Genomic DNA, 21,611 nt, shown 5'->3' with positions numbered 1-21,611 from the left:
ATTTTTAGCTCCTAGATATTACCTGTATGGGTGTTATTTTTTTAAGAGCTTGGATTAATATAGTCCCTAAACATTTCTTGAATTGTGAACAAGATATTTATAATTCTTTTATTTAAAAAACCTTAGTGCTAGTAAACTATTTGCATCACTATCTGCTTTCTCTCACAGTACTTAGGCTGGTGTGCCAGGCTGCTATACAGCATATCTTTTACTGTCACCCAGATTGAATAAATTCCTGGAGACAAAGGTCCCTATGGTGAATATGAAATTTTATGTCCTCCAAATACACACCACAAGTGTCCTTTAGTGAATTTCTGATTCAAATCTAATAGCTGTAATTAAGTTAGAGTATTCTTTTGGTAAAACAAAATCCAAAAAGTGTGCATCCAGAACCCTTCAGCCTCTCGAATGCTCCAAAAAGGTTTTCTTTCAGAGTAGGCAACAAGATTGCAGAATTTACATACAAAAATACATAATAGTCTCTTCTCATTTTAGTCACTCAGGAAAGAAACTTACAGTTGATACTGTCATGACAGAGAACAGAGCTTGCTGCCTATAGGCAGTGAGGTTTCAGCACACCCTCTTTAAATTGTCTCTCCCTGTCCTTCTGAGATGCTCAGGAACTCTTCTGAAGACTTGTGGCAGATGTAAGACATTCTGCTTGCCTGTATCACAGAGCAAATAGAGGATAACAATCAGGATCTCTTTGTCCCAACAAGAGAAAAAACTTTACCTGCCTAATTTGTCTTGTTTAGAACCCAAGAGCTGTGCCATAGCAAAAGTACCATTGGGAAACATTTAGCTTTACTTGACATCCAATAAATTGGGCAATTTACACCTGATTTAATCCGGTATTGAGCTTGGCCCCTGAGCTAAAATTTTCAGAAGATGAAATTTTCTTGCATGAAATTTAAATCTTCTCAAAGTGTGAAAGAAGAAAGTAAAATTTTTTTACACAACACCTTCCTTTGTGTACTTAAAGGAAAATGTTGTGCATAGTGACAGATGTGTTTGTATGTCTTAATATTTTTCTTTCTTTTGCAGTACTTTCCACATAAGAATCTGAAGATGTTTCTGCCAGTCCAGCCTTTCTGAATCTCAGGCACTCCAGGGCCTTTGGTCCTCTAATGAGGGCTTCTTAGAACTTAGCAGAAAGTACTGAAATAATTCTGGTCCGCAAAGAGACAGAAGCATCATGTGATCTAATGGATATTTGGAACAGTCACATTTTTATCTTCACTGCTGGCCAAGCACTCTGGCAAAGATGGTTGGTTGTTGGATTGTGGTTTTTCTTCCCCCCCCCCCCCTTTTTTTTTACAGTGAGAATCAGAATATTATTAAAGGTATTTCCACGTAGTTTTTATATTTATGAATATTTAATACTGCTCTTAAAAGTGCAAAAAAAACCAAAAAAAGATTGAGAGAAAGATTAGCTTTGGTGTGTTTTCCAAGAGTATTTGAAAGAAAGCATGGGCCTTAAATAATGAGATGCCTCTATCACTGTGTCATACAGCTGGGGATCTTGCATGGAAAATATCTGAGGTGAAAGAACTGCAGTCAAGATCAAGCTCCTGGTGTTGAAGACAACCACAGCCCAGGTTTGCCTTTCAGCCACCGAAATGGCAACTGCTGGGTTTGGTGCTTACCTTCAACCAATATTTTACGGATTGTTGTGTCCTTATAAAACTTGAAATATTTGCCTTTTGTATATGATAACTGCATATGTGATTCATTTCTTCCCAAGATAAATGTTTAAATTGTGTCCTTATTCTCCAAGGGGCTCCTGCATTTTACCATTCTATGGGCTGATAATGTTGAATGGAGGAACAGAGTCATCTGTAACTCATGAAGAAGTTGAAGAAGCACAGAACTACTATTAAGGACATGAAAAGACATTTTCTTTCTAAACAAGCTATGCAATCTCTCCCATAAAATGCATGAATGCAGTTCTATGTTTCTCTTTTCCCTCCAGCTGGAAATCAGCTAGATCATTTTGTTTGTTTTTTTTTACTTCCAGTATTGTTTAGGTACTGGGGCCTGAAGACAATCATATGTGTATTAATTACTGTTCTAACAGTCAACAGAAGGGCTCTGTCACTTACATGGCTTCTGTATCAAAGTCATCACAATTAAAACTTTTGAAGCATTCTGTTGTGCTTTGAGAATTTTTAGGCTGACCACAAACTAATTTCCTTTCTGATCATTTTTCCAATTACTATAAAGTTAAATCTTTCAAAGGATGAAATGTGTTATACAGAAAGTTGTTAAAGTAGAGAACCTAACCCTTTTATTATTTCTGTAGGGATGGAGATGCTTATCTACCTTGGAAACTCTTCTGTGTGGTGAGCTTGCAGGGCAGTTTGCTGTTCAGATTACACACTATGAATAAAGAAGAAATATTTCTCTAGCTCTATGATTGTACAGTAAAAGTTTCAATGGAAATTTTGGATATTCAAGGTATACAGCACAGTGAAAATGACACTTGCATGTTAGTAATAACATTTATTTTTAATATGTATCTTGGACCAATCATGTTCAGTGATGTTTATGGCATTTTAATGCTTCCTCCTACTGATTTCTGTTTGGATAAAGGAATTAAAAACTGAATTCCCTCACCCAAGTTAAAATTAACAGAAATCAATTCTACTATTAATTTCTGATTGAGTAAAAAGAGATTCAAGCCTCTTTTTCATTTTGAGCAGATTGTTAGATATATTGGCTGATTCAAACTATCTGCAGGACATTGGTATTAAGGGAGATTATGTTAAAATAACTTCCTATTAATTGAAGTATCGACCTAATTTTTATTAAATTTATTTCAAGAGAGACATTTAATCCTGGAAGTATTGTGAGGTGTGTAGGAGGATGCGATTAGGATATATTGTAAAATACCAAGTTGCAAGATTCTGGATCAGATTATCCAGACAAAAAGGATCTGGTGCTGATGACATAGGTCAGTTCCTTTTCACATCGACCTTCTTTTGTGTTTTAAGATTGTTATTAGTTAAAATTCCTGTTTTCCTGGCACTGTGTGTCATTCCTTGGTTGCATCATACTCCCCTCTAAAAGGAAGAGTTGCCTTGGAATGTGCTCACTGTGTTGTTTTCCTGTGTCCTCCCTGACCTAAATGTCACAAAGCAGTTAAGAGACACTTGAGCTCACAGCCAGATGTTTGACCTCGAAGTCATCCACCTGGGCTGAGAAACAAAGAGAAAAAGAAATTAGGAGCACATTGTGAAGAAATGTTCCTGTCCATAGAGACGAGTTCTTGCAGAATACTGCAGGCACAAATGTGTGCAGCTGTCCTAACTGCCTTTATTTTTTTGACTTACGTTCATGTCCTGTAACAAAAACCAGAGCAACATTGTGTGTCCCCGTCCGTGCACTAAATACTTCAGCATTGCCTAGTGGTGGGTGAGCAGTTACGGCAGCTGATGGCAAAGGTAAGGGATAGATTTCTGAAGAGCTTTGTATTTGCACTTTCTTAGTTGTCTGTAGCTGGATGTCTTGTGACTGAAAGTTTTCTTACAGCAAGACTGTTGAATGAGTAGTTCAGCATGATGCAAATTTAATCCTGTCAGGAGGTACCAAACCATCTGGCTTTCGGCAATTTTATTACTGGCACAATCTAACAGATTCTCTAGCAAGTGTGTCTTCAACCAGCCTTCCTCTAAAAGAACTATCCGGCCACATGAAAAGAAACTGAACCAGTAAAGGAGATATAGATTTAAAACAGTTTTGGATTTGGCCAAAAAGCATTTTGAATTGCAGAAAAGTGTTAAATGTGAAGAGACATTACTATATTCCTTCAAAAATGGACAAAGAAAAATGAAAACCATTACCTAAAGCCTCTATTAAAGTAGCTCTAGCTGTGTGTTATCTCTCCTTTATATACAGTTAAAGCATCTTGGGGACAAAATGAGTTATGAAAGTAACTAAAACAGTATCAAAAAGTAAGAAACAACTTGTTTATTTTAATTGTTCTTTTAAGGAAATACTGTAAGGCAAGATTTGCAACAGCCTTCAGGCCAAAATCTGATCTGCATTACTTCCACATTAATCTCCAGTAACTGCTGACTTCAGTGGAATTAACTCATGTCTGTAATTTGATCTGTGTTGGGGAAAGTACTTGAGGTTTTGCTGCAGTTCTTTGTGCCCTCTCATGCCCTTTTAATGTAAACTTAAAATGCTGGATGCTCTTTTCTTAACCAATAACCACATGCTCCTCTTTGTCAACAGGCTCACTGTTGGAATCTCTTGCAATTTCTTGCAGTCACAGAGGAACAGTCTCCTTTTCTCCCCAGGGCTAGTTCTTACCTCCTTCTACATGTTAGAGGCACTTACGGTGAAACCTCACAAGGTGGCACCACACCACCATAGCAAGTCATAACTTCATCATTTCATTTAACTGTTTCAATATCCCTGAAATACACGATACTGAACAGAATCTATGATGCCACAAACAAAAATATGAAACTGTGATTAATTACTGATTTTAAACCTGTACATAATTACAGAGAAAGCTTTTTTTTTCAACAGCATATTAATAAAAATATGTTTTAATAAAGTACCTGAAAATTGAAATGTACATTAGAAGTTAAAAAGGGATTTTCTTGCTGAAACTGTAAAAACTCATACTCTAGACACTTGAATAGGTTAAGATTATATTCTAAAATAACAGAATATAAAGTAAGGTAGAGTTTTAGTTGTTGATGGGAAATATTAACGCTTGTCAGCTCAGAATCCCCAGTAAATCAATTTGGGCTGAAATAACATCAGGATTAAGAAGAGTTTATAATGTTATTGCCCACTACACCTCATCTGGGACAGACAATGGAGTGAAATTCGATGAGGAAGACATTAAAGATAATAGAATTGTAATTGTTCATGTCCTTAGGAAGATGTGTGTCTGAGACAGAAATACAGGACACAGTGAACAGATGTTCTCCTCTTTTCTCTGTATCATTTTGCAGTTTTAGGTGTCTTATAGAGATGTCAGTGACACCGAGTGACTATCAAATTCTCATTGGCGGGGAAAAAGAGGAGTCTGTTCTTGGTTGAACTCAAAGAGCATCATCATTTCAGATAAAAGTGCCTTTATTTAACTGTAAGTTCTGCCATTCTTGTCTGCAAGACATTTTACGATCTTAACTCCAAGTGAAATTCCCCACTGCTCTTTCCCTATGACTGTCTCACATTGGCAAGAGCAGTGATGAGCCCACGTGTGTCAGCCCTGGGTGCTTTGCAGTTGCAATGTAGATGAGTCTTTCCCTCTGCTCTTTCTCAGTCAGGATCTGCTCAGAGCCACATGTTTCTCTGCATAAATCCCTGACTCCTGTTGTATCCATTCTGCAGGTACAGGATCAGTGGCTGTTGAGTGCAAGCTCACGTGCCCTGCAGCACAAGGCATCATTTGTACCCTGCTCTCCAGTTCCTGCACAGGCAGATTGGGGCCGGATGTGCCTGCAAATGTAGGGCAGAGTGGTTTAACTCTGCTGAAGAGGGTTGTGGGCACCAGGCCAGCCTCCTCCTTTTCTAACTGTAACTTTTCTCCACTGAAATCAGTGGATGTGGCAGCCTGCCAGGAGCAAGGCAATTCATTGCTGTGAGCTTAATCACAGCTTGGGCAATTCAACGGGGATCAAGCTTGCCCTGTGCTCTGCACGCTGACAAGCTCTGGGAATTGGTAGCTGCTGGTTAAATGGTAGACTTTGGTCGGGTCCCTCATGTAGAGCTCTGAGAAAGCAGGTACAAGGTGTCTCTGTTTACTTGATGGAAATGGTTTTCAGTTCAGTCTGGGAAGGTATACATCTGTCCAGAAGCTGGATCCAGCTTTTTCATAGGCCTCTCATCCCCAGTGATTGTGGGCTATGCCTCACGTCACCCCAGAGGCAGCACTGATAGTGAATTCATGCTGATCATTAGTTACCTTTTTTTAGCAATCTAACATTCAGGGTTACTTCAATGGCACTTAGAAATAAATTGATATTCACCACATTTCCCCCCATCCCAGCTGAAAGGAAATTACCTCCTACTTAGACATCAGCTTATAGAATCAGAGAATTGCAGATTATGCTGAGTTAGAAGGGACCTATCAGGATCACCGAGTCCAACTCCTGGCTCTGCACAGGGCACCCCAAAAGTCACACCAGGTGCCTGAGAGTGTTGTCCAAACTCTTCAAGTTTGTCAGGTTTGGTACTGTGACCACTTTGTCACCGTGGACTAGTAGGACCTGAGAGGAAAATGATTATTGATAATTTAACCAAAATGGTGTTTTGGGTTTTCTGAAAATGATGATGCTTTCTTTTTCTTCATACAGATATAAAGTTCATACAAAAAGCTGTAGATTCAGAGACAATTCCCTCTAGAAGTTTGAAACAGAAAGACTGTTTTTGTTCTGCCTAAACAAATAGGTTAATTGATGTGTATATTCACAGAAATAAATTCAGTTCCAGGAAGTTCAGTGAGGGCTTTCATATGTTTAAAACTTTTCGTCTCTTCTATGGTGATTTTAGTGATTATTGTTTTTCTAATGATATAACCAAATATGATAAGGAAGTATAGAAAAATTCTCTATTGTAATTTCCCATATCTTCATGATGACAATAGCATTCGAATTTGCATTCACAAATCCCTCTTACTACACATCTTCAAACTTTGGTTTTCTGTGGAATTTGCTAGCGAATATTCCTAGTGGACTGACTTAGTCTCATGTGACTAATTCTCAGTATTTTTTCCATTTCCAGTTATCTCCTCTAACTGAAAAAGCGAAGAGAATAATTGGTGTCCAGAGAAGGTAATGTGTTTTGAGTTACTTTCTTTCCAAGGAATTCACCAAGTTAAACAGGGAGTTATTAATGCCATAAGCTTGGCCTGATTTGCTTAGAGGAGGTTCTTTTCTCACTGTGATAATTCTGTAGTAGGCAGATATCCATGGGGGCTGGATCTCCACAGGAAGACTCCTACTCACTTCAGTAGGCAGGCTGAGATCAGATCAGGTCCTTAAATAATATTTAACTTTATTCAAGCATGGAATGCATAAACAAAAAATCAAAACCTGCAGTTAATAAATTATTCTGTTTCTGAAGAAATGTTAATACACAGGCAGAGATGGAAAACAGATTTACTGCAGGTAAATTCTCATTCTTTATGAGACTGTACATAAAATGGAAGGAAACCTTAAAACTTTGCATGACAGATAAGTGAAGGGGAATTGGGAACTGGTAATTATCTCTGGTATGTCCCTTTGGTTTTGAAGAGCTTATTGAAACATGAATAGCTAATCTGAGACTACTGAAAAATGCAAAAAAACTTCCTTAGCCATTTCATCTGTACCTGACACATTTTGTTTGAAAGTCTGTGCTTTACTACACTAAACAAAGAACATTGGAGTTCTCATAAAGAACACAGGCATCAGAGTTCTCACTCTATTTTTATTTCCTGTAGAACTGTACAGAACTCAGCTAACATTCCCTCTTATTTGCTTGCTTGAAATGAGGACATTGTGTACACAAAGAGGCTGCAGGCTTCCCACTAACGCCACTGCCCTCGGCATTATGAGTAAGCATTTGACAAAACAAATTCTGGTAAAGCCAGAGGAAATACTTGCTCAAACTCCTTCTGGGAAGAAACCTGAGATTTGTTATATCCCTCTGAAAATATCAGTGTGTCCTTTGAAGGTTTACTCTTATTTGTATCTTCAGCAGAGATCAGATAGAACACCCAGTGTTTCTGCAGTTCCTCTGTTGTATTCACCTGGAGAATATCAGGGCAGGGAAATTTGAGCCTATTATCTGAGAAGAGCCTAGCAAAAACCTTGACTGAGTAAAATGAAACTGAGGGGGTTATGAATGCTGATGAAACCCAGGAAGCTTGATTCAGTGCCCTGAATTTGGAACCCTACAAAATCTCCTACCTTTCCTTATCCTATTTACCTAAGATATAAAGCAGGTGGAATTATTTAATTGATGTCAGATCCAATAACATACAAATGCGATTCTTCATGGCCTTTCTTTCTTTTTATATTTCACTAAAAAAGGGGGAAATGAAGGGTATGCCAAAGGAAAGTGATTCAAGGTCACTTCCCTGGGCATCTAATGATTTATCCTGCCCCCAAGCAGGACCTTCAATCACCTCCACAACTGCTGAGGCAGCCAATTTCTAAACTTTTTTATCTTAGAAGGCCATTACAGGGACAGGAGGAAAAGACAATCATGGCAATAATTTTAAATCAAGATTCATAGGTGATCTCATTTTTGTGAATGGGATGTGGTTTCTATTTAAGACCATCCTTCTTTTCAATGTTTCTACTGTGACACTGGAGTAGTGTTGCTGGCTGCCTGTTTTATATATATATATATTTTTTTTTTTTTTTTTTTTTTTTAACTCATGAAGCAATTTTTAGCCTTTCTTTAATGATTTTTGTTAGCTCACAATAGAAGTTTGGGGGTTTGTGTCAGCTTTGATTTATAATTGTCTGTGATGCATAGCAGGGATTTATGATTTGACTGGTTTGCATCTTTTATCTATGAGCATAATGAGCTGCTAAAAACAATTTGTTTAAACAAAAAAAAAATTGTATTCAAATGCTAGTACCACTGAGAATGGAATTTCGGCCTGATGCTTCTTTGAATGCACATGGTCAGTGAAAGCAAATGAACAGAATGGAAATAGCTACATGTGCTTCTGGAATACTTTGGGATCTGGAGGATAGAAATTCCTCTTCTTTGTATTTGTGTCTTCAATCCAGTTGAAATGCAAAAGCAGAGTACTAGTAGATTTTTTCAATAGAGCTTTTCCAAAGTTCACAAGAAGATACAAGATATTTTGGTCAAAATTTTAGATAGATTATGGAAGATGAGCCCAAACTGCTGTGTCACCAACTATTTTTTTTCATGGGTGTGTGTTTGCAGAGGTTTTTATTCTGGAGGGTTGTATTTTGTCCATCACTGAACTAGGAACAAGATGTATAGTTTGTATCCAGAGTCAGCCAAAAAGCACAGGAGAGTGTCCAGATACTATGAGAAAGAGTCTTTTCTTGGTTAAAAAAGCTATTCCACTTTAGGTACTATCATTTTTTCTGCTTTAAGATTAGTGTAAATAAGTGTAATTACTGTAATTAAGTTTGTCCCCAAAAATGGTATTTTTGGGGGCTCATTTCTGTTTTTTTACTTAGGCTTGTTTATTCAGTAGTAACTGCAATGTCTAACAGTACCTTGAGGATGTTTGAACAGAGAAATAACAACTATCAAACCATACCGTGGTGTAAAATACTACCAGAAAGCCTTGGTGCTGAGGGTATCCTCAATCCCAGCAGTACAGCCACAGCAGCACAACCCTGTATTTAGGTACACAATTACCCTGCCAAAACATTGTATCAGAAGTAGCCAGCCAGAGCTGGTTCTGCTTCCGTGTCCTTCAGGAACTGTGCCTCATTTGGGACTGAAGAACCTGGATTGACACTCAATGCACTGACAGTAAATAAGCCATCTTAGTTGTCCTCATTGCCCCTTACTTACTCTCAGTTCTTCCATCAGCCTTCTCCCAACACCCTTCTGTCAGCACTCTCTCTTTTCTGCTTCCTTTGCAGAATACATTACTTGAGATACTCCTTTTCTCACCAAAGGCCCTGCTTCTGTGTGTAGATGTTGCATGCAGGAAATAACTGGGTTATGTCAGTACACAGCAGTCTTGTGACTGGGTAGCTGTTCTGGTAAATGTTTGAGGTTAACTCAGTGAAGCCTACAGAAGATTCCAAACAAAAGTGATTTCAAGAGCTGTTAATGGCTTTGAGTAGGGTATCTATTCCCTCACTTTGTGAAGAGTACCCCAGAAGGCAATAGAATGCAGTGCTGTTGGTGTAAGCTGGCACTCCTCAGACTGATCACACATGTATAGCGTTTTATGACAAGTACAATTGCAAATTTGACATATATAATTCTAGAAACATTGGAAACAGGAGAACAGTTGTCTAGATATGAGGGGATAATTTTCTCCTTACCTTTTTTAAAATAACACTACTATTCAGTATCTGCCTCAGTTGGACAGGACTTGGGGTTAGTTTGGCTCCAGATTTAAATGTTTTGACTTACTTTTGTATCTGTATTTCCTCAGTTGTCCATGTCCTTCCTGTCATTCTACAAAGCCAAAGCCGGGAGCTCCAGAACAGAAAACCACAGGAAAAGCTGCCTGGTAATGTTTGTCTTGAGCGGAAACAAATAGCAATAGAGATTTCCTGCAAAATAATTTTCATGTGACAAATGTAGCCTAGATTCTAGACCAAGTAGTCTGGCTAAATCTCCCTATTTTTAGTTCAGATTATACTAGTTATAGCTTTTTTCTTTTTTTAAAACTACGTAAGTGTCTTTCAGTTAACCATCCCTAGGGTTTTTTGATCCCATTCAGGTTCGACAAATACAGTTACCCTTTACTGGAATATTTATTTCTTGAAAAGTGATGAATGGACTTGTTATAAAGTTAAGAATTCAAAAATTAAAAGGTTTGAGAAAAGCTTATTTGCAAAGAGCTGGTGTGACTGTTTGATGTAATTTTTAGCTAATACCTATAAGTATGTTAAGCAGTTCATGGTCCACACCAAAAGAAAAATTTCTGTCCAAAGCATTTAGGCTGGAACTCATCCCACTGAAGTTCAAACACTGCAATGATTTGCTCTCCATCATTATCTGCTGCTTTCCCATTGATGCTAGATGGAAACTAGAGGGAATGGATTTCTCACTCACAACATACTTTCCATCTATGGATTATACTGAACTTGCCACTGCACCTTTAAGCCTCACGTAAGTATCTGAAGACTGGGGAGAGGAATCCGAGCTTTCTGTGAGATGGACATTCAAAGTGAAGATTAAACGGTAAGAAATAAGAAGAGCATGTGTGGATAAGAATTACAGCCGTGGGTACTGGTGGCACTGGGCATTGTGTGTAAACTGTAGCTATAAGATAATACAGAACCCTCCACCAAGGCACACACATTGTCTGGCCTTGTAACTACCTGCAATTCCTGGGAAAAAAAACTGGAACAAGACAGTGAAGGTTTCTCAGTATGCCCATGACTGCAATTATCTGACATCAGCATTAAGCTTCAGTTATGAGCTGTTCTGTCTTTGAAGAGGTTTCTATTACAGCTTAAATCGAGGGAGGAAAGTGATTCACAGCTACTGTATATGGAAAGAAGGAAGCTCGGGAGCTACCGAAGAAATGCAATTTCATGGTTGCAGTTAATACAATGGAAAGGTGTCAGCCAGGCTACAGTGTACTAAGAAATGAGTTAGAAAGTCAGGGAAAAGGCCACAGTGTGATTGACAGGTGAGAAAACTGGCTGGGCCTCTGAAATGCTGTACTGAAAGTAAGCACAACTTAAGACACTAATGGGCTGTATAACTGCTATTTAGCAGTTGTAATCAGATGTAAATCTAGGTGATCACAGAATCTTTCTTTTTACTGGACACTTCTATAAGTCCCCATTATATATATACATATTTTGGTTCTTCAAAGGAATGAAGTATGACATGGAAGTATATCCATTTATGTAATAATATAAAGAAAGTCTATATAAATGGAAGTAAGCTACACGGTAAGCAGCTGAAATAATTGTGTTTTATTAATTGCATCATTATCTTTGGTTATATCTCTTATCCATTAATCATTTAATGTCTACAACAGTACTTGAAATTCTGCTTTTCCTCTTCAGCATTCCTGCCAAGCCCTGTAGTAGCTCTCCAGCCAGTGGGGATCCACATGAATCCTGTCAGGCCGAAGATTATGTGCATATGGATTGCTCAGCTCCTTGCCACAGTTAAGTAATTCCTGCTTTTCTATTCATAAGGGGTCTAGTTTGACCCTTTCTCCTCTACATGGCTACCAACTTGCCTGGATATCTTCACAAGTCAGATCACAGATGTCCAACTAGAAATCAATGCTGCCATTCACTGAATTGTATAATTGTTGCTTTTTCACAATGAAGAGTTCTTGACAAAATGTAGTGCAACAATAGCAAAAACCAGTAAAGCCAATGTATTAATGTTGTCATATACTCAACTGGTGTTAGATGAGCCAGTTAACTGAAGTTAAATAAAATCTTTCCTACTGAATCAGAAACTGCAGCTAAACTTCCCTGCTTATTCACAGCTTGTATCTTTTTTCCATTTTGAGAGGGGAACAAAAATAGTGAATGTGCAAGAGGAAAGGAGCACCATCTAGTGTTTAAAGGATAATGCTGGAGAATGAAACATTGCTAGCAGTTAAAACAAACCATGTAATTCTTTGGCTGGCTTGTTTGCAGAGAATAAAAGAGTATATTCTGGAAATGTAATACTATAATGTTCTTCACGGACCTTGTGGTGACTGAGAGGCAGGGGGACATCAAATGACATGTCAGACTGCATCAGGAACTGTCATTTGGAAAAATATTTTGCCTGGTTTTTGGTTAAAGAAAAAGCTTAGGAAAGATCTTCTCCACCTCCAAATAAATAATAGTAGGCCAAAACCACTCAGCATTCACAATAATCTGTGATACAATATGCAAGTACTGTACATAATCAGGCTATAGCAGGGTGCCAGTATTTACCTTAGCAGTGACAGTTATAGCAGTCCTCTCAAAGAGGAGATGAAGGAGATGAGGGAGGAGATGAGGGAGGAGATGAGGGAGGAGATGAGGAGGGTCAGTGTGGCACCAGTGCGAGTCACAGGCCCCCAAGTCAGAGCCCGTCGTCCCCCTGCTAGAGAGAGAGGGTACACCCCACAAGCTGAGCTGTGGTTTTTCCTGTGTGAGCATGGGGAAGACATGAGAAGGTGGGATGGGAAACCCACCTCTGCCCTGGCAGCTCGGGTGCGTGAACTCAAGGAGGGAGGCACTAACCGAGGGGGTTCCGCTAAGGTGAAGGTAGCCTCAGCCTCCCGTGACCGAGCTGCCAGGTATTACAGAAGGGAGGATGATATGTCGGATCCCCTTGAAGGTACCTCGAGCGTGTACGCCCAGGGAAAGAATGATAACCAGGGCTAGAGGGGCCCTGCCTCTAGCCAGGAAGAGGCACAGGAGAACCGAGTTTTCTGGACGGTGTGGATCCTATGGCCTGGCACATCAGAGCCACAAAAATATGATGCATTGGTTGATACTGGGGCACAGTGTACTTTAATGCTATCGGGACATGTGGGGGCAGAACCTGTATCCATTGCTGGGGTGACTGGGGGATCACAGCAGTTGACCCTTTTGGAAGCTGAGGTGAGCCTGACTGGGAAGGAGTGGCAAAAGCATCCGATTGTGACCGGCCCAGACGCCCTGTGTATTCTGGGCATAGACTTCCTCCGGAATGGCTATTACAAAGACCCGAAAGGACTCAGGTGGGCATTTGGGATTGCTGCTGTGGAGGCAGAGGGCATTAGGCAATTGAACACCCTGCCAGGACTATCAGAGAATCCTTCTGCAGTTGGGCTCCTGAAAGTGGAAGAGCAACGAGTGCCAATTGCCACCTCGACAGTGCACCGCCGGCAGTATTGGACAAATCGAGATGCTGTGATCCCCATCCACAAGATGATCTGCGAGCTGGAGAGCCAAGGGGTGGTCAGCAAGACCCACTCACCCTTCAACAGCCCCATCTGGCCTGTACGCAAGTCTGACGAGGAATGGAGATTGACTGTGGACTATCGTGCCCTGAATGAAGTGACTCCACTGCTGAGCGCTGCCGTGCCGGACATGTTGGAGCTCCAGTACGAGCTGGAGTCCAAAGCAGCGAAGTGGTACGCCACTATTGACATTGCCAATGCATTCTTCTCCATTCCTCTGGCAGCAGAGTGCAGGCCTCAGTTTGCCTTCACCTGGAGGGGTGTGCAGTACACCTGGAACCGACTGCCCCAGGGGTGGAAGCACAGTCCCACCATCTGTCATGGACTGATCCAGACTGCACTAGAAAAGGGTGAGGCTCCAGAACATCTGCAGTACATTGATGACATCATTGTGTGGGGGAACACTGCAACCGAAGTGTTTGAGAAAGGAGAGAGAATAATTCAAATTCTCCTGCAAGCTGGTTTTGCCATCAAGAAGAGCAAGGTCAAGGGACCTGCCCGAGAGATCCAGTTCCTGGGAGTAAAGTGGCAAGATGGACGACGTCAGATTCCCACTGAGGTCATCAATAAGATCACAGCAATGTCTCCACCGACCAACAAGAGGGAAACACAAGCTTTCCTAGGCGCTATAGGTTTCTGGAGGATGCACATTCCTGAGTACAGCGAGATCTTGAGTCCTCTCTACCTGGTTACCCGCAAGAAGAATGATTTCCACTGGGGCCCTGAACAGCAGCAAGCCTTCGCCCAGATCAAACAGGAAATTGCTCATGCCGTAGCCCTTGGCCCAGTCAGGACAGGACCTGAGGTGAAGAACGTGCTCTACTCTGCAGCCGGGAACAATGGTCTGTCCTGGAGCCTCTGGCAGAAGGTGCCTGGTGAGACTTGGGGCCGACCACTGGGATTCTGGAGCCGAAGCTACAGAGGATCTGAAGCCAACTACACTCCCACAGAGAAGGAAATCCTGGCAGCTTATGAAGGAGTCCAAGCTGCCTCAGAAGTAATCGGCACAGAGGCACAACTCCTCCTGGCACCCCGACTACCGGTGCTGGGGTGGATGTTCAAAGGAAAGGTTCCCTCCACGCATCACGCCACCGACGCTACTTGGAGCAAATGGATTGCCCTCATCACACAGCGTGCCCGTATTGGAAACCCAAGTCGCCCTGGGATCTTGGAAATAATTACGAACTGGCCGGAAGGTGAGACTTTTGGGTTATCTTCTGAAGAAGAAGAGGAGCAGGTGACACGTGCCGAAGAAGCCCCACCATATAATGAGCTACCAGAGAGTGAAAGACAATACGCCCTCTTCACTGATGGTTCCTGCCGAATTGTAGGCGCTAGCCGGAAATGGAAAGCTGCTGTATGGAGCCCCACACGACAAGTTGCACAGGCTACTGAAGGAGAAGGTGGATCGAGCCAATTTGCTGAGCTCAAAGCTGTCCAATTAGCTCTGGACATAGCTGAAAGAGAGACGTGGCCAAAGCTCTACCTCTACACTGATTCATGGATGGTAGCCAATGCTCTGTGGGGTTGGCTGGAAAGGTGGAATAAGGCAAACTGGCAGCGCAGAGGAAAACCAATCTGGGCTGCTGAAGAGTGGAAAGACATTGCCACTCGGGTAGAGAAGCTATCCGTGAAGGTCCGTCATGTAGATGCTCACATCCCCAAGAGCCGGGCTAATGAAGAACATCGTAACAACAAGCAGGTAGATCAGGCTGCGAAAATAGAGGTGTCCCAGATAGACTTGGATTGGCAACATAAAGGAGAACTGTTCCTAGCTCGATGGGCCCATGATGCCTCAGGTCATCAGGGCAGAGATGCCACCTATAGGTGGGCACGAGACCGAGGGGTGGATCTAACCATGGACAGTATCTCCCAGGTTATCCATGATTGTGAGACATGCGCTGCAATCAAGCAGGCCAAGCGGGTGAAGCCTCTGTGGTATGGCGGGCGATGGTCCAAATACAAGTATGGGGAGGCCTGGCAGATTGATTACATCACACTGCCTCAAACCCGCCAAGGCAAGCGCTATGTGCTCACAATGGTAGAAGCCACCACTGGGTGGCTGGAGACCTACCCTGTGCCTCATGCTACTGCCTGGAACACCATCCTGGGCCTGGAAAAGCAAGTCCTTTGGAGGCATGGCACCCCTGAGAGAATCGAGTCTGACAATGGGACTCATTTCAAGAACAGCCTTATAAACACCTGGGCTAGAGAACATGGCATAGAGTGGGTGTACCACATCCCTTACCATGCACCAGCAGCTGGGAAGGTTGAGCGGTGTAATGGACTGCTTAAAACCACCTTGAAGGCACTGGGTGGGGGGACTTTCAAAAACTGGGAGATGCATTTAGCAAGAGCCACCTGGTTAGTTAACACCTGAGGCTCCACCAGCCGAGCAGGCCCTGCCCAATCCGAACCCCTACAAACAACAGATGGAGATAAGGTTCCAGTGGTGCACATGAGAGGTATGCTTGGAAAAACTGTTTGGGTAAAGTCTGCCTTGAGCAAAGACAAACCCATCCGTGGGATCGTTTTTGCTCAGGGACCAGGTTGCACCTGGTGGGTGATGCAAAAGGATGGAGAGACCCGATGCTTACCTCAAGGGGACCTTGTTTTAGGGTGAACTACCCACGGCTCTGTACTTGTATCAGTATCAGCATGTATATTTGTATATAATTTGGGTAATGCATAGATTTATATGGTTAAAAAAGTTAAGTTTCATGTAACATGTTAGTATGGGAAAAAATTCGGGGTGGATAATGTTGGGGTTTTAGTTTAGTCTTAGTTTTTTTCCTGTTAAAGGAATTTTCTCCCATATGCATGTTGCTAGGGGACAAATAGCTGTACTTAAGAAAGAAAAAAAGGGGAGTGGGGCGGGCCTGGCTACTCCTTTGTCTACACCTGGGTGTGGGGTCAGTTCGCTCTGAGCATCCGGAGAAAGAAGCTGCAGAGAAAGGAGCTGCTGTTTCTTTCTTTTGGCCGTTCTTTCTTCCTGCTGGAAACAACGCCGGGACCCCAAAAGCCGCTCTCCCTGCCCTGCTGGAGACCGGGCTGTGGCTGCCCTGCCCTGCTGCTGCTTCGAGCTTTCGCTACGCTGTAGCCCTGCTCGCCCTGCCTGCCTGGGCCTCCCTGGGGTTCTCCCACCTGGATACATCTCTTCTGCCACCCGGGATTTGTGCTCGTCCCTGCCGCTCCAGCCTGCTGTTCTAGCCTGCCGCTCCAGCCTGCTGCTCCAGCCTGCTGCTCCAGCCTGCCGTTCCAGCCTGCTGTTCCTGAGAGTCTGGGATCGGCTGCCCAGCGGTTTGTGAAGCCTTTGTTCCATCCCTTCCTGGGATCCCAGGGCACCAGTGCCACGTGTTTCCCGAGCTCGCTCCGGAGCGCCCCCTGCAGCCGCGGGGGAACCATCGCACCTGCCCTGCTCACCGGGAGCCGCCAGCGCCCCTGCCGGCTGCGAGCGGAACTGCACCCGAGGGGAAATAGCCTGACAGCCGAGAAGGCTGGGACTGGGTTTGTGTTTGCTGTTACTGCCATAGTTGTTGTTGTTTTGTTTGACTGGATATATACATATATATATATATATATTATATCTGCCACTTCAAGGGGGCTTCTGCCTTCCTTAGCAGACACCTGTCTTTCAAAACCGAGACAGTCGGTCTCGCCTAGGTCATCTCATTCCTCGTTCTCTCGGCCCTTGCGATCGTTCTTCTTGCCGAGAGTTTTCTCTCTTCATTGCATCCCCTCCTTTGTCCTTTCCTGTGTCATAGGTATCTGCATGACTTTGGCCCGGAGCTGCTCTGCCCTGCTGCACGGTCTGGCATATGGGTGTAATAGGACAAGGCCTGGGGACTTGTAATTTGTGATGTAGGCTGTAGTTTGGCCTCTAGATGGTATTCCTAGATTGACACAAGATGGCTGGAGCTGTTAAGTTCTCATGCAGCCCTTTGACTTTTGTCATTGCTTTCTTTCAGATGCGGAGGGATTAAATCCGTGGCAGCGCGCCCTGGACTGGGTGAGGGGGTTCCCACCGGAAGGTCAGTCACCATTTGTGTTTGTGGGGCAAGTGTAAATGGTGGCTGTGTTCCAGCATTGTTCTTTGTCTTTATTTTTAGGAGGTCAAGCCGGATCTCAGCTGTCAAGGTGAAGTGAGCGAGGTAAGTGGTGACCGGTGGACTGAACTAGTTTTTCTTGCTCAATTATCAATTTCTGGTGCAGCTCTAAGCATCTGTTATTTTTTGTGCATTTTAGGTGGTCCACCGGCAAGATGTCCTGGTCTGGGATGCTGGCAGCCAGGTGGGTGCAAGCTTAAGGTATAGGTGCAGTGTACTTTAATTGGAGGGGGGAGGTTGTGATTTCAGAGTCTTTCAGGATGTTTTTTGCTTTGTTTCTTTGCAGGTGCTGCTGCTGCCTTGGACATGCCAAGAAATAGAGACAATCAGGTGAGTTGGCCTTTAAGTGGGGCAAGTAATAGGTGAGCTGTATGTGGCAGTGTGCTAAGCATGTACCTTTTTGCTTTGCAGGTATTTTCTGGGCTGCCTCTGGAATCGGATGAAGATTTGAGGTGAGCCGGGGTACCGGTGCAGAGGACCCCTGGGGATTAATATTCTCGAGGGCCACAGTGACGTTTTCTGTTTTATTGTCTTAGGTACTGTGAGCAGCTGCAGAGCTGAAGTTTGGAAGCGGCCAGTAAGCGATGAGCCTCGGCCCTTAAGAGGGAGGGAGGCCTTGCAGAAGGGGTCGCTTTTGGGACATCTCATCGCGGTCTGAATTTTTTTTCTGAATTTTTGCAGCCACCAAAACAGACCCTGGGGACTGTATCAACATCCATGGCGCCCGTGTGTTCATTTCCACTGAGGATGGATTTTGTCGGCTTGTCTTCCAAAAGCTAAGTGTTGGGACCGGTGGTGGGGACAAGGGAAAACCCTTTGGAATTGCAGGAGGCAATTTGAAGTTAGCTTAGAGGAGAGGGCCGTAGCGGGATAGGCCCCTTGGAAGTAAAGGGAGAGGGTTTCTCCTCAGCATCACCCGACCTTTTGCCGGGCAGGACAGTTCCGACCCGTCTCCGTGTTCTCACGAGCTTCACGTCATCGGCCTTCTCTGAGTCTCGATGTCATCGCGGATCTTTTTGCCTGAGGAGCTCGCCTTTGGGTCCGGAGCTATCGCCCTGGTCCCCTAGCCGTTGTTGCCTTCTTCTCTAGGCCTCCTGAGCATCCTCTTAACAGCTCTGGTACTAACTTCTTGTAAGGACTTATGTTTCGCCATCATGTGCTATTGCCATAGAGCTTTCTTTCCTTTGGCATCATTGGCCTCTGGCTCATCTTGCAGTAGGAATCTTGGGTCCATCAGGTGAAACTGCTGGGCAGTTTCAACTTATGTCTATGTTCTGTAGGTTGTGTCTTTATTATGTAGTGTCCATTGTCTTCTGTGTCACAGGGGTTTGTTGCATGTCAGTGATTTTTTTGCATTGTTCTGGGCCGTATTGGCTGTACTCTACTTGCCTACTTGCCCGGATGGGGCTTATTCTGGCATCTTTACCTTCTTACTTCTTGAGACTGGAGGAAGTACACAAGATGTTCTCATCCATCTTCCTTCTCAGTTTTGGTACTGGCTTCTTTTCACATGCCATTCCCTTGGACTTCTATAGGGAGGGTATCGGACCCTCCGTCTGTGACCGCAGTATTTCAGTAGGTTCCATCGCCTCTAAGTGTATTGCATTCGAGAATTAATCTTCTGGAGACTCATCTCGAGCCCTCGTGTCATTTTTCCTTAATTTGGGGTGCCGCCCGTCCGTGCGCCGCTTAGGGTCGGAGCCGCCCTGCCCTGGCACGTAGAGTCACAGTTAGGTAGAACAGTCATAAAACTTAAGGGTTCATCTATTTTCTATGGGGTTTTGGGCAGAAAATTTATGGGCCTGGTGTGGGGATAACTCCTAGCCATGGGCCACTCTCTGACCGCTTCACATTTTCTTGCAGGTCCCGAAGCAGCTTTGGATCTCCACGGTCACCGATGCTACCGATTTTTCCCAGAATCCACGGTTCGACGTCGAGGAGCGGCAGCTGGGGAAGATGTATCAAAGTATCTTCATCGGTGGAGTGTTTTGATGAATGGCTGCAGTCAGTGTGTAAGCTGAAGAGCGTGTGACTGTCTGTATCTGTGTGTGAGATGTTGTGTCTGCCTATGTGGTTGTATCTGCCTGTGAGAGTGTGTGTGTGGAATGGTTCTAACCTTGTGTGTTTGGTTTTTGCCTTTCAGATTTTTCAATACATTTTTAAATTTAGAATAAAAAAACCCCAGCTGGGGTTCCCCCCCGCCCCGGGCTCGGTTTTTTTTTTCCTCGGTCCCAGCCGGTCTGTGAGGCGATGTTCATCGCCAAGGTTTGGGTGTGGACCGTGCCGGGGCCGGGGTTTTGTCAGGCAGGATGATTTGGAGGGTCTCAGGAACCCTGTTTCCGAGGGGCCTGGGTGGGGAGAGTGGTTGAGATGATGGTGGGATTGTGTGGAAGCTGAGAGGTGGGTGTGTGTGTGTGGAATGGTTCTAACCTTGTGTGTTTGGTTTTTGCCTTTCAGGTTTTTCAATACATTTTTAAATTTAGAATAAAAAAATCCCAGCTGGTTTTTTTTTTTTTTTTCCCCCCCGGCTGGGTTTTTTTTTCCTCAGTCCCGGCCGGTCTGCGAGGCGATGTTCATTGCCAAAGTTTGGGTGCGGACCGTGCCGGGGTTTTGTCAGGCAGGACGATTTGGAGGCTCCCAGGAACCCCGTTCCCAAGGGGCCAGGGTGAGGAGAGTGATTGAGATGAGAGCAATGGTGGGGTTGTGTGGAACCTGAAAGAGGTGTGTGTGGTGGATGACTGTTATGTTCTCCCTGTGGTGCTGTTGTTTTGGGTTTCCTCTAACAATAAAACAAAATGTAGCAAGTTTTCCAGAAATAGAAAAATTGTTATATTGTATTGATATGTATTTGGCTTGTGTTGCTCTGTATTGGTCTGTATTTGTGTTTGCTGCTGCATTTCCATGTATTGCTCTGTATGCAAATTGGACTTTTACCAGTGTGTATATGGATTGTATTTGTACTTTATTTGTATACATTGTTGTTTTTGTATACTGTGCTAGAGTGTAAATACAAAAATCCATTCAATAAAGTTGAATAAACCCTAATAAAGATATCCAGGCCCCTCCCCCCCCCCCGTCTTTCTTTGGTGTGGTTTAGTCATTTTTTCACTGTATTTCTTGCTTTGCTTTACTTTTTAGTCTATTCCTCACTTTACTTTTCCCTGTCTATCGTTATTTCTGTGTCTTTCTTTTTCTCACTGTTTCTACCTCTGTCTCTCAGTTTCTCTTCTTCTCACTCTCTCCAATTATGTTTCTCTCTAATTATGTTTCTCTCTAGGTTTATTTTCCTATTTCTCTTTAACTATTTCCTTGTTTGTCTTTGACTCCATTTCTTTGCTTCTCTAGAACTCTGTTTCTTTGCTTTTCTCTTTCTCCTTATTGGTCTCTTTCTCTTTAACTCTGTTTCTGTCCTTCTCTATTTTTCTCTTTAATTCTGTTTCTTTGTTCCTCTGTTTGTCTTTATTCCTGTGCTTCTCTACTTTTCTCTTTCCTCTTCTCTCCAACTCTACTTTTCTCTCTCTCTCTAACTCTTTAGCTTTGCTTTTCTCTTTCCCTCTAACCCTAACTTTTCAACTTTACTTTCCTCTTTCTCTTTAACTTTATTTCTAACTTTTATGTTAGAAATAAACTTTATTTTTATTTATAGCTTAAATTTTAAAAAAGCAGCAGTAGAACTTTTAATGCGCCCTGGGAGTGAAAAAAAAAAGTTTTACATATAGAATTTTTACTCCCAGGGCGCATTAAAAGTTCTACTGCTGCACCAGACTCTATTATTTTTTCTTCTTTTTATATATAGTATATGACAGGTAGAAGGGGAAATGGATGGCTCCTCCCCAAGGGAAGGCTCCTAAATTGGATAGGAGCCGTTTCTCTAGGAACTGCTGCCTCTGATTGCCGCTGGAATGGCTCTGGAAGGAGCACAGAGG

The 21,611-nt window shown here is 43.0% G+C and overlaps 1 protein-coding gene and 1 long non-coding RNA gene across 14 annotated transcripts in view; both read left to right on the top strand.

Moving 5' to 3' along the window:
* The window catches only part of CIB2 (calcium and integrin binding family member 2), a 41,388-nt gene extending 38,766 nt beyond the window's left edge, over nt 1–2,622 (top strand). For 12 of the 13 annotated variants that reach the window (XM_032122962.1, XM_032122963.1, XM_032122956.1 and 9 more), the window contains one exon: nt 1,045–2,407. In XM_032122962.1, coding sequence (XP_031978853.1) covers nt 1,045–1,066 — 22 coding nt within the window. In that variant the 3' untranslated portion in view covers nt 1,067–2,407. Of the gene's footprint in view, nt 1–1,044 lie in introns of all 13 variants that reach the window. The other variant, XM_032122949.1, reaches the window with a different exon arrangement.
* Nucleotides 2,623–6,829: 4,207 nt separating this feature from the next.
* Nucleotides 6,830–19,837, top strand: LOC116450450. Its single transcript, XR_004242797.1, has 8 exons — nt 6,830–11,812; nt 17,548–17,610; nt 17,689–17,730; nt 17,825–17,869; nt 17,972–18,015; nt 18,097–18,137; nt 18,222–18,262; nt 18,367–19,837. It is a non-coding gene; the product is annotated as an uncharacterized LOC116450450 (long non-coding RNA).
* Nucleotides 19,838–21,611: the final 1,774 nt, after the last annotated feature.

Source organism: Corvus moneduloides, chromosome 13, assembly GCF_009650955.1.
Source record: "Corvus moneduloides isolate bCorMon1 chromosome 13, bCorMon1.pri, whole genome shotgun sequence".
Lineage (NCBI taxonomy): Eukaryota > Metazoa > Chordata > Aves > Passeriformes > Corvidae > Corvus > Corvus moneduloides.
Note: the sequence above shows the minus strand (reverse complement) of the source record. Positions and strands in the feature narration are given on the sequence as shown.